The sequence below is a fragment of the Conger conger genome, chromosome 10, assembly GCF_963514075.1.
Source record: "Conger conger chromosome 10, fConCon1.1, whole genome shotgun sequence".
Lineage (NCBI taxonomy): Eukaryota > Metazoa > Chordata > Actinopteri > Anguilliformes > Congridae > Conger > Conger conger.
Window position 1 is genome coordinate 46,429,231 of NC_083769.1, and position 12,335 is coordinate 46,441,565.

The 12,335-nt window shown below is 45.3% G+C and overlaps 1 protein-coding gene across 2 annotated transcripts; it reads left to right on the plus strand.

Moving 5' to 3' along the window:
• Positions 1-1,278: 1,278 nt before the first annotated feature.
• LOC133138894 (ERBB receptor feedback inhibitor 1) lies at positions 1,279-12,024 on the plus strand. Of its 2 annotated transcripts, none has more exons than XM_061258024.1 (4): positions 1,279-1,478; positions 5,373-5,553; positions 6,336-6,421; positions 8,091-12,024. In XM_061258024.1, the coding sequence occupies exons 2-4, from the start codon at positions 5,411-5,413 to the stop codon at positions 9,467-9,469; spliced, it is 1,608 nt and encodes a 535-aa protein (XP_061114008.1). In that variant the 5' UTR covers positions 1,279-1,478; positions 5,373-5,410; the 3' UTR covers positions 9,470-12,024. The 2 variants fall into 2 exon arrangements, with proteins under 2 accessions (XP_061114008.1, XP_061114009.1); XM_061258025.1 differs by lacking the exon at positions 1,279-1,478 and adding an exon at positions 1,481-1,611.
• Positions 12,025-12,335: the final 311 nt, after the last annotated feature.

Here is a 12,335-nt window from a genome sequence, read left to right on the forward strand (position 1 = left end):
TTGTACAAATACATTAACAGATACTTCCAAATACTTCTCAGTAGTAGTTCGTTAACAACTGCATTATTTAATGTCAATTCATGGAACCTTATTGGAAAGTGGTACCAATGTTTCTCAGCATGGTCACTGTTGAAGCTGTTTTTTTCATCATATATTTGTGAGATGGTTGATTTTTTATTTTATAAACGTTTAAATGTTTAAATGACTTGGGCACAATTACATTCACAAACCAAAACATAACTAAATTAACATTGAGAAGAATAGTCTTGAAAGCTTATATTTTACAGTAAAACATAATGTTAAATGTCAAATAAACCCTGGAGGAGTACATATTTGCAGTTTAATTAATTGTTTGTTTTGTCTCTGTGTATACCGTGATTGGTGAAAAAAGGAAAAGTGTATTCAAAACCCTTGCTTCTAGAAATCCAGATTGAAATGAATGTCCCCAGTAATGAAGCACATAATAAAATCTCTCTTTCACACATGATGCAAAGGCAAAAAAAAAAACCAAATGAATCTGTTCTACTGTAGCCTTGTTGGCTTGAAAAGAAATGAGCCCATTGGCTTTCAGTGATACACACTGTGCTTTTATCTGCAGCAAGTACAAAGTAGAGTCCTCATCTCTCCTGTTCAGAGCAGTACAAACCCAGTGGAGTAGTTTTCCAGGTACCTGAGCTGACTCAAGCTTGGTTTCGAGTTAAGCATTGCTTAACTGCTTGTTCAAGGCAATGGCCTGCGGTAGGGGGCTCAGCAAATAACGCCGCAAAACATTTGATTTAATGCTGCCAACCGTGTGTTTACTTTGTCCACACAGCTACATACTTCACCAACCAATTACAGGCTCCTCATACTGCTATGTGAGGACAGTTTTTTACATTTTCTCTTTGCATTTTCAACATTTTCTCTAATTCATCATTTGGGAAAACGTTGCTCCCGTTGAGTTTGAGGACAATATAATTTACATTTTCCGGTCTGATGTTCGATTGCAAGCAGTCTGGCTGGACAATTACTATGCACTGGCAAACATCTATGACTATCTTTCTTATGTATGTTTAGAACATAAACAATTATGTGTGTAAAATATTGCCATTTCTATATAGAGTTAGTTAAAAACGCACCGTTAAACTGAAGGCAGAACTGAAAACAAATAATTTCATAACAACAGTAGTGACCATTACCACCGTGTCGAAAGCTCATTTCGAAAGGCACGCTGCGTCTTTAAGAGCGAGGGAGGAGCTACACCCAGGCTTCGAGATGTGCTTATAAAGAGCACACGACTTGTTTCAATGTGAATGTTTTCCGCAAAACAGGCGCTGGAGTTTGACAGTAAACTACGTATTAGTGCGTACACACAATAGTTGGGTAACAGTACTGACAGGATATACTACAACTCTGTCCGGCAAAACAAAGGATCAGCTCGGGCATGAAATAAACACACGGACTACTGAGAGTACAACGATTACTGCAATATTTATAAGGTGAGCAGTTAATACAGTCTTGGTTTTCCATGTGTGCGGATGACGACAGCGGGTTTATGATACATAAAGACATTAGGTTGTAATTGACGGTAATAAAATACGAGGACGGGTTGAACAGCGCAGCATACAGCAGGTAACTATTGACTAAGAATAGGAAGTGAATTACACTAAAGTATTTTTAGTTTGTTAACCTTTTTAGAAGTTAAAACAAATGTGGATTTGCTGTTTTGTAAACCATTTAATTCACACCATGGTTCGTAATTTTGTTATAAAATAAACGTAACGTAAATGGTTAACCAGTTTTGAGTTCGGAAGTAGCCTATATACGCTATATCATAGCTGAAGGCCAGTCATACTACTTACGAAGTAATTGTGCTTGTATATTCTCGTGTCTTCTTTTTTTTTTTTTACTCCATTTAATTTTTTTTTTTTAATGTTTAAGAAACTCTTTGCCCTTATTTCATCATTCGCTTATCGCTGGTAAGGATTGCTAGAAGAAATGAGTCGCGTCTGAGTCACCTATACCGAGCACTCGGGGGTGGGGGTGGGGGCTCCGCGCTACGTTTCCCTTGCAGCACAGGTAGAGCTGGTGTAGTTGCCTGGAAACCGCTGTGGGGTGTGAAAGTAGGAGTGAGCATTTTTCTTCCTCTTTTCACGTATGCTATTCCAAAAGAGCTACGCAGGACACTTGTTACCTCAAGGCACTAGTTGGGTCCGTACTGTCTACCAGGTTAATGTAATCTCCGGGAAGTATGCATCCTGCTATAGTTGTGACTGCTGATTTAAGTCCATCTGGATAAGAACGTCTGCTAAATGCGTAAATGTAGCCTATATGCAGATATTTAATTGGCGACTATTATGGTGACCCGCATTACTTGATGAAATGTCACTTCATGTACCTGCATGGGACGTAGGTTACGCCGACGTGTATTTTAATGCATATCCTTCACACATTGCTGCCATGCATGCAGACGTTAGCATTGCAATCAATGCACATTACGACATTTCAGCATTTTAAATTGAATTGTAAATTCAGTGTAAGCGTGGCAGTTATTTGGTTAAATTATCAAATCAGGACAAATTGCCCAATACCCAATCCCCTTCTTGGCTTAGGCCTATCATTATAGCCTGCCATTAACTCCGTTACCGATTGCGTTATAAAATGTGCTTTAATATGAGGTAGCCATGTACGATGTAAAGGCACCCCGACCTGCAGGCTCCATGTTTTCCAGACTGAAACCAAATGCCAGTGTGCCCTGTACTCCATACGTAGTAGGCCTACCTGAACGCATTGCTATAGACCTATGAGCAAATGACGCCGCTCTTCATAAATTGTTTTTAACCAGTAGCGTGCAAGGAGGTCGGTTGGGCTGACCTGCACGCTTTTTCGTATAATTCGATTACAAGGTAAAAACCGTACAGGCCCAGAGTAGAAAATCTCGCTGTGTCACGGAGATGGAGTGTTTGCACCTGTTGTGAGAGGAAGGGGAAGCGTGGATGAATGGCGCATTGTGCGCGGGCTTGTCGCGCCTTGGATCGGTCAGGCTTGGTGCAGGGCCGTAGAGGGCTGTATCCCGACATAAATGGATGGCTCTGTTTTCGGGGATTACGGCCACAGCCAATGGGCACCGCTTTTCACAGTTGTTTCGCCCAAATCACCTCTTGCCAACGTTGTCGTCGTAGTCGTCTTTTTTTTTTTTTTTTCTGTCCCCTGTCCCCTTTCGCTCGTACCTCGGCCATCTCCTACTTCTCTCTGGCGTATCCTGGCTCTGACCTCATGGGAGAGTTCTCTCAGAATTCGAAAATGCGAGGGCTTTCTTTTAAAGAAGGGGGGGGGGTGGGTGGGGGGCGGATACAAAGAGCCATTCATTCTCCAAAGTGGATCCATTCATGCCGCATGGAGTTATTTGCCGGTAGAATTAATTATTGTTGGTTTCTTCCATTTCATAAAGGTCTGCTTGAAGTGAGGCAGTATCCCTTGCCTATGTTGGTAACGGAAACCCCACAACAAGATTTAGGGGAGATTTATTAATGAAATGGTTTCAGCGGCTCACTTGTAACACTGCTGTGCCCCAATGTGGCAAGGATTATGATGTAAGCTTTTGGAAATATAGAACATGGGGTTTAAGAGCAAGGCTTTGGCTACATTTCACCTTTTTGCCACTGCAGACGAATGGCTGTCCCTTCTGAATGTTTCTGGGGTGTAAGTTTGTACACAAACATGTCTTGGTAAAAAAAAAAAAATCAATCAAGACTCCAAAGCAGATATTTTCTATAATTTATCATTTTGATTTTTGATAAGCATTTTGACCAGTAAAGATAACCCCATAAGACAGAACATCCCTAGAGAGCTTACCCTCAACCAATATTAAGGCTATTCAGTTCACCATATGTTAAGTATTGTTTTGGACATCGACAAATATTAAAATTAAAATAATATATATATATATATTTTTGTTTCTAACGTAGGCTGAGAGCAGCTGACTTCAATAACAATCTTCAGGCTCTGCAATAAATGTGTTGTAAGTCTGCCTACTGAGGAGCTTTTTTGCATTTTTCTTTCAAATGACAGATTTAACAGGTTGGGGGGAAAAAAACAGGTCAGGTGCAGGCTGTCACATTTCAAGTTTTGTGCAGAGCACGTTTTGTGAAGACCTTCAGCGTAACCCGAGACATTGTTTACAAAAAAATAGGGACATTTTGCAACACGAGGAATTTCTTTGGCTCTCTGGGTTAAAAAAAAAAAAAAAAAAAAAAAAAAAAAGGAACAGCAGCTTGTTTGGCTGTTGGGGACACGCTGTCCTGTTCGGATCGAGCGAAGCTGTCAGCACCTCTTCTGTTGACATTGGATTCTCCGCCCTCTGGTTCCCTTTTTACCTGTTAGTTCCAATAGAGTGCAGTTGAAATTTCAATATTTATTTTGCCTTTTTAATCAATAAGTAGGCCTACCTTTTTATGTCAACACCACCCGTTTGGTTACAGGGTGATTTACGTTTGCAGGTTTTCACAGTGACCTATTCTTGCTGGCGTTTCACAATATCGATTCACGAAAAAAAACCATTGTGACATTTCCGCTGATTATTTATTGCGTGCCTTTTGCGGTACACTGCAGCCTCCTTTCCAGCCATTAAGAGGCTTTGAGATCGCTGGATGGTGTTCTCTGTATGTACCTTTTGTGTGTGGTAACTAAGAGAACATTCAGTTTGATTTGGAGCATTCTCACCAGAGGGCTGGCTGGGGTGTGAGTGTCTAAGTGCTGTCAAACTGAAAGTTTGTCATTCCAGAGAGATTGGAGCCAGGGAGAGAATGTTACACAATCGTCCTGTTGAAAGGCGAGATTGAGGTCCGTGGAGGAAGGCTGCAGCTCTGTAATTACTGCCGGGGGAAGCCTGGCGGAGCAGCAGAGGGAGGGGAGGGGAGAGGGAGGTCACTGGGGCCTCCCTGCCCGTGACCCCTGGAGGCTGTGAAACTAGCAGGCTTCAAACGAGCGAAAATGTGTTCAGTCTTGCTTGGTGTGCGCTTCAAAGAAAGGGAGGTACTTGGACTGGGGTGGGGGGCTGGCGGGTGGTGGGCACTGGTTTTGGGGCGGGCGCGCGGGGGAGGGGGGGCACGGTTTGTAAAACCATCATGCTGGCAGGGGTGCTGTAAGGAGGGGGGGAGGTGGGTTAGGATGATCCCGAGGGCCCTGACTGACAGGGGCCCTCATACCATATTGGGACATGGTAAAATCTGCAGTGATGGGGCCCAAAAATCCTGGGTGGCACCTCCTGAGTGCTGGTGCTTGTGTTTTGAGTTTCACAGTTTGGCCAAAAGATTTTCGTTGACCGTCAGTCACCTCCCAGTCCAGCGTGGCGTTGTGTTGTACATATTCCCGAAACTGTCATTGTGTTGCAGGTATGCCAGCTAGGCTAACGGGGACCTTCTCGGCTTGAATGCGACCAAACGGCAGCTGGATTATGTCCACAGCAGGCCTGAGTACACGGGAGATCCCAGTGGCCCTGAAGAGCGCCTTCTCACACGGCATCACCATGGCCAGCACCAAGCCCTTCTGGGAGGAGCACCACGACTTCAACAAGTAGGTGAACGTTCAGTCACATGGCATGGGAAAGGACCTATAGAATATATACACTCACTGAGCACTTTATTACACCTGCTTATTCATGCGATTATCTAATCGGCCAATTGTGTGGCAGCAGTGCAATGCTTAAAATCATCTTCAGCTTCAGCTATTGTCATCAGAAATGCCACATCAAAATGAAGAAGATCTAAGTGACTTTCACCTTGGAATGATTGTTGGTGCCAGACAGGCTGGTTTGAGTATCTCAGAAACGGCTGATCTCCTGGGATTTTCACGCACAACAGTCTCTTAGAGTTTGCAGAGAATGGTGTGAAAAGCAAAAAAACATCCAGTGAGCATCAGTTCTCTGGCAGAAATGCCTTGTTAATTAGAGAGGTCTGAGGAGAATGGCCACACTGGTCAAAGCTGACTGGAAGGTGACAGTAACGCAAATGACTACAGTGGTATGCAGAAGAGCATCTCTGAACACACAACACATCAAAACGCTAAGTGGATAGGCTACAGCAGCAGAAGACCTAATGCGTCTAAAAATAGGTCTAAATTACCTAATAAAGTGCTCACTGAGTATGTTTATATGCATTGTATATAATGGCTTAGTTTGTGTTTTGAGGTTAACGTGATGTGTTTTCAAGCCAAAATTTGACCTTTTAAGGATCAGCCCATTTTTAATGTATAGTAATTGTTGCACGGTATGCTTGACCGATGCACACTCGTTGCTGTTCCAATATTGTTTGGTGTTGTTCAGTGGGCAGCCGAATTGAGTGTGTATTGTGTTTCAGCTTATATTTTAGCCTTGATGCGCCCGCCACCATGGAGTACAACCTGAAGGCCCAGCAGCAAGTCCCCGTCTCCGGTGGCTTTGAGCGTGAGTACGATGAGAGTGATGATACGATGATGATGATGATGATGATGGAAGAAATGAATTTTCTTTTCCCTGGTGATGGCACTTTCAAAGCCTCTGGTCTTCCTGTTCCAGCAGACAGGAATGCTTGAGCTCTTAGCATCATCTCCAAGAGCTGGTTTAATGGGGTACAATTGTTCAGCGCCATTCCATATTAATGCCCAATGTAAATGTGTAACTATTTCGGTCCCCAATAAGCATTACAATGTGTTTTTTGGATCTCAAAAGTTGGGCAGCCCTGTTCTCATCTTGTTGAGGCATTGTGTCGGTATATACACTAATGTTAGTTGCACGCCTAGAACTTTATTGTGCGACTGAGTACAGCAATAATGCTCATGTGTTATAACATACCTGCTGTATGAACAAATAAAACATGAAATGTAATCATTTTATTTATTTAATAATGGGCAGGTTTAATAGAACACCCATTTATTTAATGGGTGTTTTGTTTTGGGGGCTGAACTGTGTTCTGTTTTGACAGGGTTGGGGGGGGGGGGGGGGGGGAGCCAGAGGATTGGCTCCCCTGTCTTGCTCTAAATATAGCCCTGTGAGTGTTCTGCTAAAACGATGATAGGTGTAGTTGTTCTTACTGGATGGCTACTTTCCGGCCGTTGCCCCCAGATAACGGTGCAGGATCAGTAGTGACCGCAGCGTATGGAGGGCCTAGTGTGTCACAGGTCTGAGCTTATTTCCGTGTCTTTGTGACCGCTCTGACACAGTAAAAGGACATCCTTGTCTGATTTTTGATATGTGAAATGTCACGGTATCTTCACTGAACTGCCCAGTGGTTGCTTGAAGGTCCATTGACGTGTGTGTGTGTGTGTGTGTGTGTGTGTGTATATGTATGTACATGTTTCTCAAATGGGGAAATTCGTAACCTCCATAATCAATGCTGGATGTTTGGATTTTCATGACTGCAGTGTTTAGTCTCAAGGCTGTTGATAGAAGCTGCTGAGAGGGTCTAGTACATTTTGAGATAAAGTACTCCCCATACCCCTACAGTGGTATTCTATCGATTTATTTATTAGATACATTATCAGTAATCAGTTATGTTCTATCATTTTGTTTTACGGTGAGGATGCACAGTTTTGCCTGGTTATCCGATATGTTGATTTGAGCACTGTGACGTTGGCTTGAGGGCCAGTCAGTACGGGGGCGAGAGTGGGGCGAGAGAAGAGGAGTATATCTCTCTGCTCACTCTCTGTTCCCAACCTCCGCTGCGGCGGATGTTTCTTCAGGAGCTCAGAAGGTTATGGGAAGCTCGGAGATTGTCCCTTGCCTTCTGATAACCAATTTCCGGAAAAATAATCTCTCGGTGGCGGCTGGAGATGTCTGAAACATGAATGAGAGGAATTGGATGTTTGTTTGCTGGTTTCGTATCCTGAAATTGAGGTTCTCTCCTGTGGTTCCTTAGTATTTTCACCATCACTTTCATCTAATGATGTGCATCAGGTGACCCCCCAAAACACAGGCACCCCAAAGCACTATACTTCTGAGTACTACTATACTATACTGAATTCATACATGGCAATGCCTGCTGGTTTTGATATACAATGAAATTGTTATAATGGATGGATGATGGATTTTTGTGGTTGGTTTTTAACGTATTTTTTAATCCTCGGCGTTTCCACAGGACCAGGGTCGCAACCAGATTCCATGCACAGCCCCGGCGCCCAGCGCCTGCCCCCCAAGAAGTCTCGCCCGTCGCAGCTCATCCTGTCCTCCTGCCCGGACCCCTGCGCTCCCCGCTCGCCCGAGGGCGACCAGGTGGTCCCCTCCTTCCAGAGACTGTCGGTGTACGAGCGCACGCCACCCCCGCTGACGCCCAGCCGGGGCACCAAGCCTCTGCCGCCGCTGCCCGGGCCCGCGGACCTGTCGTCGGACGAGGCCGTGGACCACGAGGTGGAGTTCTTCACCAGCGCGGACGACAGCCGCCGCCTGGTCCCCGAGCCCTGCCCCAAGCCGCTGGCCTTGCGCTACGGCACGCCCGGCCGGCGCAGCTTCCGCGGCTGCGGCCAGATCAACTACGCCTACTTCGAGGGTCCCAGCATCCGCGAGCAGCAAGCCCCGCAACAGCAGGCCCAACAGCAGGCCCAACAGCAGGCCCAACAGCAGGCCCACCAGCAGGCCCACCAGCAGGCCCACCAGCAGACTCACCAGCAGGCCCAACAGCAGGCCCAACAGCAGGCCCAACAGCAGGCCCAACAGCAGGCCCAACAGCAGGCCCAACAGCAGACCCAACAGCAGGCCCAACAGCAGGCCCAGCAGCAGACCCACCAGTCGGCCCAACAACAGACCTACCAGCCGGCCCAACAACAGACCCACCAGCCGGCCCCGCTGGAGCAGAGCGAGGTGCAGCAGAATGAGGCCTCCCCCAGAGACTGCCCGAGGCAGCAGGCCCGGCCCCAGCGCAAGCTCCGGCGCTCCCACTCCGGGCCCGCCGGCTCCTTCAACAAGCCCGCGTCGCTCCGGCTGTCCTGCCACCACCACGGCGCCTACTCCCAGGACAAGCCCGAGGTGCCCCCCCGCGTCCCCATCCCGCCGCGGCCCCTCAAGGCCGCCGACTACCGCCGCTGGTCCGCCGAGGTGACCTCGGGCGGCTACAGCGACGAGGACCGGCCCCCCAAAGTGCCGCCCCGGGAGCCCCTGTCCTGCGGCAGCAGCTCCCGCACCCCCAGCCCCAAGAGCCTGCCCCTGTACCTCAACGGCGTGATGCCCCCCACGCAGAGCTTCGCGCCCAACCCCAAGTACGTGAGCCGGGGCCTGCAGAGACAGAACAGCGAGGGCTCGGCCGTCACCCGCTCGCCCTGCATCCTGCCCATCATCGAGAACGGGAAGAAGGCCAGCACCACCCACTACTTCCTGCTGCCGCAGCGGCCCGTCTACCTGGACAAGTTCGAGCGCTATTTCCGGGAGGCGGACTGCGAGTCGGGCGGCGGCGGCGGCAGTTGCCCCTCCGGTGCGGACTGGGACTGCCAGACCAAGCACAAACCCCACGTGCACCTGGTGTAGACGTCGACAAAAGCCTGACGAATACAAACCGGCAGAGTCTGTGAATGCTGGAGGCGTGCTGTGTCGGGCTTGCCGGGACGGGAGCCCCTGATAAAACACTGCTGCTCCATCACCGTGTCCCCATCAACAGTCTCATGAGTGGAAAACCTCCCAATTGCATTGGACAGTGTGTATGGACACCAGACACGCCAATATCCCTACAGTTACCCTTCATAGTTTTTACCCCAGTGGCACACAAACTGTAGCTGTGGGGTGCTATTATTATTATTATTTTATTATTATTATTAGTTAGTAAAAATGCAGTGATGACACAGATGTAGCGTCACTTTTACAATATCTACGTGTAGTCGCTCCCTCGGTAGGGCGGAGTGCGTTAAATCAGAATGATTATTTTTGATATTATTTTTATTAACATAGAAACTATTAGTGTCGTGGTGTAGTCTTGATATAAGCTGGACTTGTACCTCATTTTCCATTTTTGTTTTGGATACTGAATGCTGTACGGATAGTGTTCACTAAGGTGCTTAGTTACTTGTGAATTGTACTTCTGCAGTCATTGCTTGCGAGACGGGTCCGTAAATGAACCCTGTTCACACACTAGGGGAGGGGAAAGGCAAACGTATTCAAGAATTATAATGAAGGATAATCCCTTGGTCCCTGTCTTCAGTAATTGTTTTTTCCTGTGTTGATGTACATGTAAGAAATGAAGTGGACCTGCAGTTTTGGTTCAGTCGGTATGAAGTTATTCGCTCAGTCCTTTTTGCACGGATGCACTATGGGAGTCTACGCTTGCTTCAGAGTAAAGCGGGTACATGCTTTTCACGAGACTGTTGCATTGTAGACTTACCTGTCTTACCTGCGTGCGTGCGTGCGTGCGACAGCGTGGATCTGTTTTCATTAAGGATGTTTGTTGTCAGCATTGCTTCCATGAAATGCATAAACTCAATTTTCAAAATATGCAAGAGCAGGACTCCCTCCTGCCCTCCCATTAAAGAATATGAAGGATTTGTTTAGATGGAGTGCCTGGGCAGATGTGTTTTATACAGAAGAGTGTCCCGAACTTGAATGTAAGCCTGTTTTTATAGCTGTTGTGAAATGGACTCTAAAGCTGTGATTTTTTTTTGGCCCTGGAGTCAGTTTCTTCCAGTATTACCCCTCCACTCTTGTATAATTTCCATAATTATTAATAATTTAAACTGTTTGTTTTGTTTACTTTTAAAATATAATCTTGAGGTGAAATTAAATTTTAAATCCTTTTAAACCTACGCTCTAATCGTAATTTCGTAATCTCGTTCTAATACTGATTTGCATTTAGCCCATCCTCTCTCCTCTGCTATAACCAGGATTATCCTGGGGCACTAATTAAAACGGGGGGAAAAAATGAACTGGGTGACACTGAACTGAAGAGATCAGTCTACTGGCAGCCTGACCTCTGCGTTTTCCTTCCTATAAAATGGTGGATGTAGTGGGTGTGGTCACACATTGTAGTTGCTAGTAGCCAAGAGGAGAAAGACTAAACATTTTCTACTGCTATCATGACAATCTGGTGTTCTGTTGAAGCCGCTTGGGATAAATGGGGATAACCGTCCATAACTGCTGATCTGTATTGGGTTATAGGGCAGCTTTTAGCTAGAATTAGGGCGGCCGACCGGTAGAATCTCAGTGTCGTTGATGGTAAAAGATTCAACAAGGTGTTCAGTGGTTTCATCGGGTGTGCTCCGTTCAATCACTGACTGCTGCCCACACTTGGGTTGTCAATTGGGGGCAAAAGCATGTTATCTAACATTCACCATTTTGGCTGCTAAAGGTGTACCTGTTTCTGCTTGCATCTGATTGACAGGGGTTTCTAAGCTGGCTAATGGTTCTAATGGTTCTGTATTCTTTGCTCTGAGAGAACCACAGTATGCTTACGCCATCTTATTTTTTTTATTTGGAAAATTGTTGTTTGCATCACTACTTTTAAAGGAGGTGCAGCTGGACTGCCATCCTTTTGTTTTGTTGAACACACCTTTTCAAGCCAAGTTGACCTGCAATACACTGGCCTGGCCTAATCAATGAAGTATAGACGCTTCCTCAAACCTCTCAAAAAGGTTTCTCTGGGAAAATTATAATTTACACTTGCTTTCACATTTTCTCATGTTCCAGTGCTCGAAATGTAGCTCCTTTTTATAATTTTGCGAGGCAACATATTTTAATTGCACACAAGTTTAAGGTCATCTAAATACACTGTATATTAGTACAGAGACACGGTGTGTGCAAACACAATTTCGTGATTTTCTTTTTTTTTTATGTTAAAGAAACGTGTTTACATTATCAAACTGCTATGTGGTATTGTGATTTCATAACATGTTGAAGTCTTATAAACAAACAAAAATAAAAAACAATGAAGGCATGTTCATCACGATGAAGACATTCTGTGCTGTGTTAGAAGCAAATGCACTGAGATTGCAGTATGTTGTAATGTGTACAGTATTTGACAATTCCACTGGCTGTTCTTTAAAATAATATACATAATACTCTATAAAAGGGAAAAATAAAACTTCTTATTTATGAAATCTTTGTTGCTCTTCCCCAGCACTTAATTTTAGGTTATGATGGAATAACATTATCCCAAAAAATGGGCTTTTATTACCACTTATTGCAACATACACTTACAATATACACTCACTGAGCACTTTATTAGGAACACTTTTACTTTATTACACCTACTTATTAATGCGATTATCTAATCAGCCAATTGTGTGCCAGCAGTGCAATGCATACAATCATGTTTTGTTGTACGTTGCTCTGGATAAGAGCGTCTGCCAAATGTTAATGTTCACAACAACCATCAGATGGAGAAAAGATTAGATTTTCACTATAGTGA

Coding starts and splice junctions, on each gene's coding strand:
- LOC133138894 (XM_061258024.1), top strand. CDS start 5,411: ATGCGACCAAACGGCAGCTGGATTATGTCCACAGCAGGCCTGAGTACA. Junction 5,554..6,335: donor GAGCACCACGACTTCAACAA/GTAGGTGAACGT, acceptor ATTGTGTTTCAG/CTTATATTTTAGCCTTGATG. Junction 6,422..8,090: donor CGTCTCCGGTGGCTTTGAGC/GTGAGTACGATG, acceptor GCGTTTCCACAG/GACCAGGGTCGCAACCAGAT.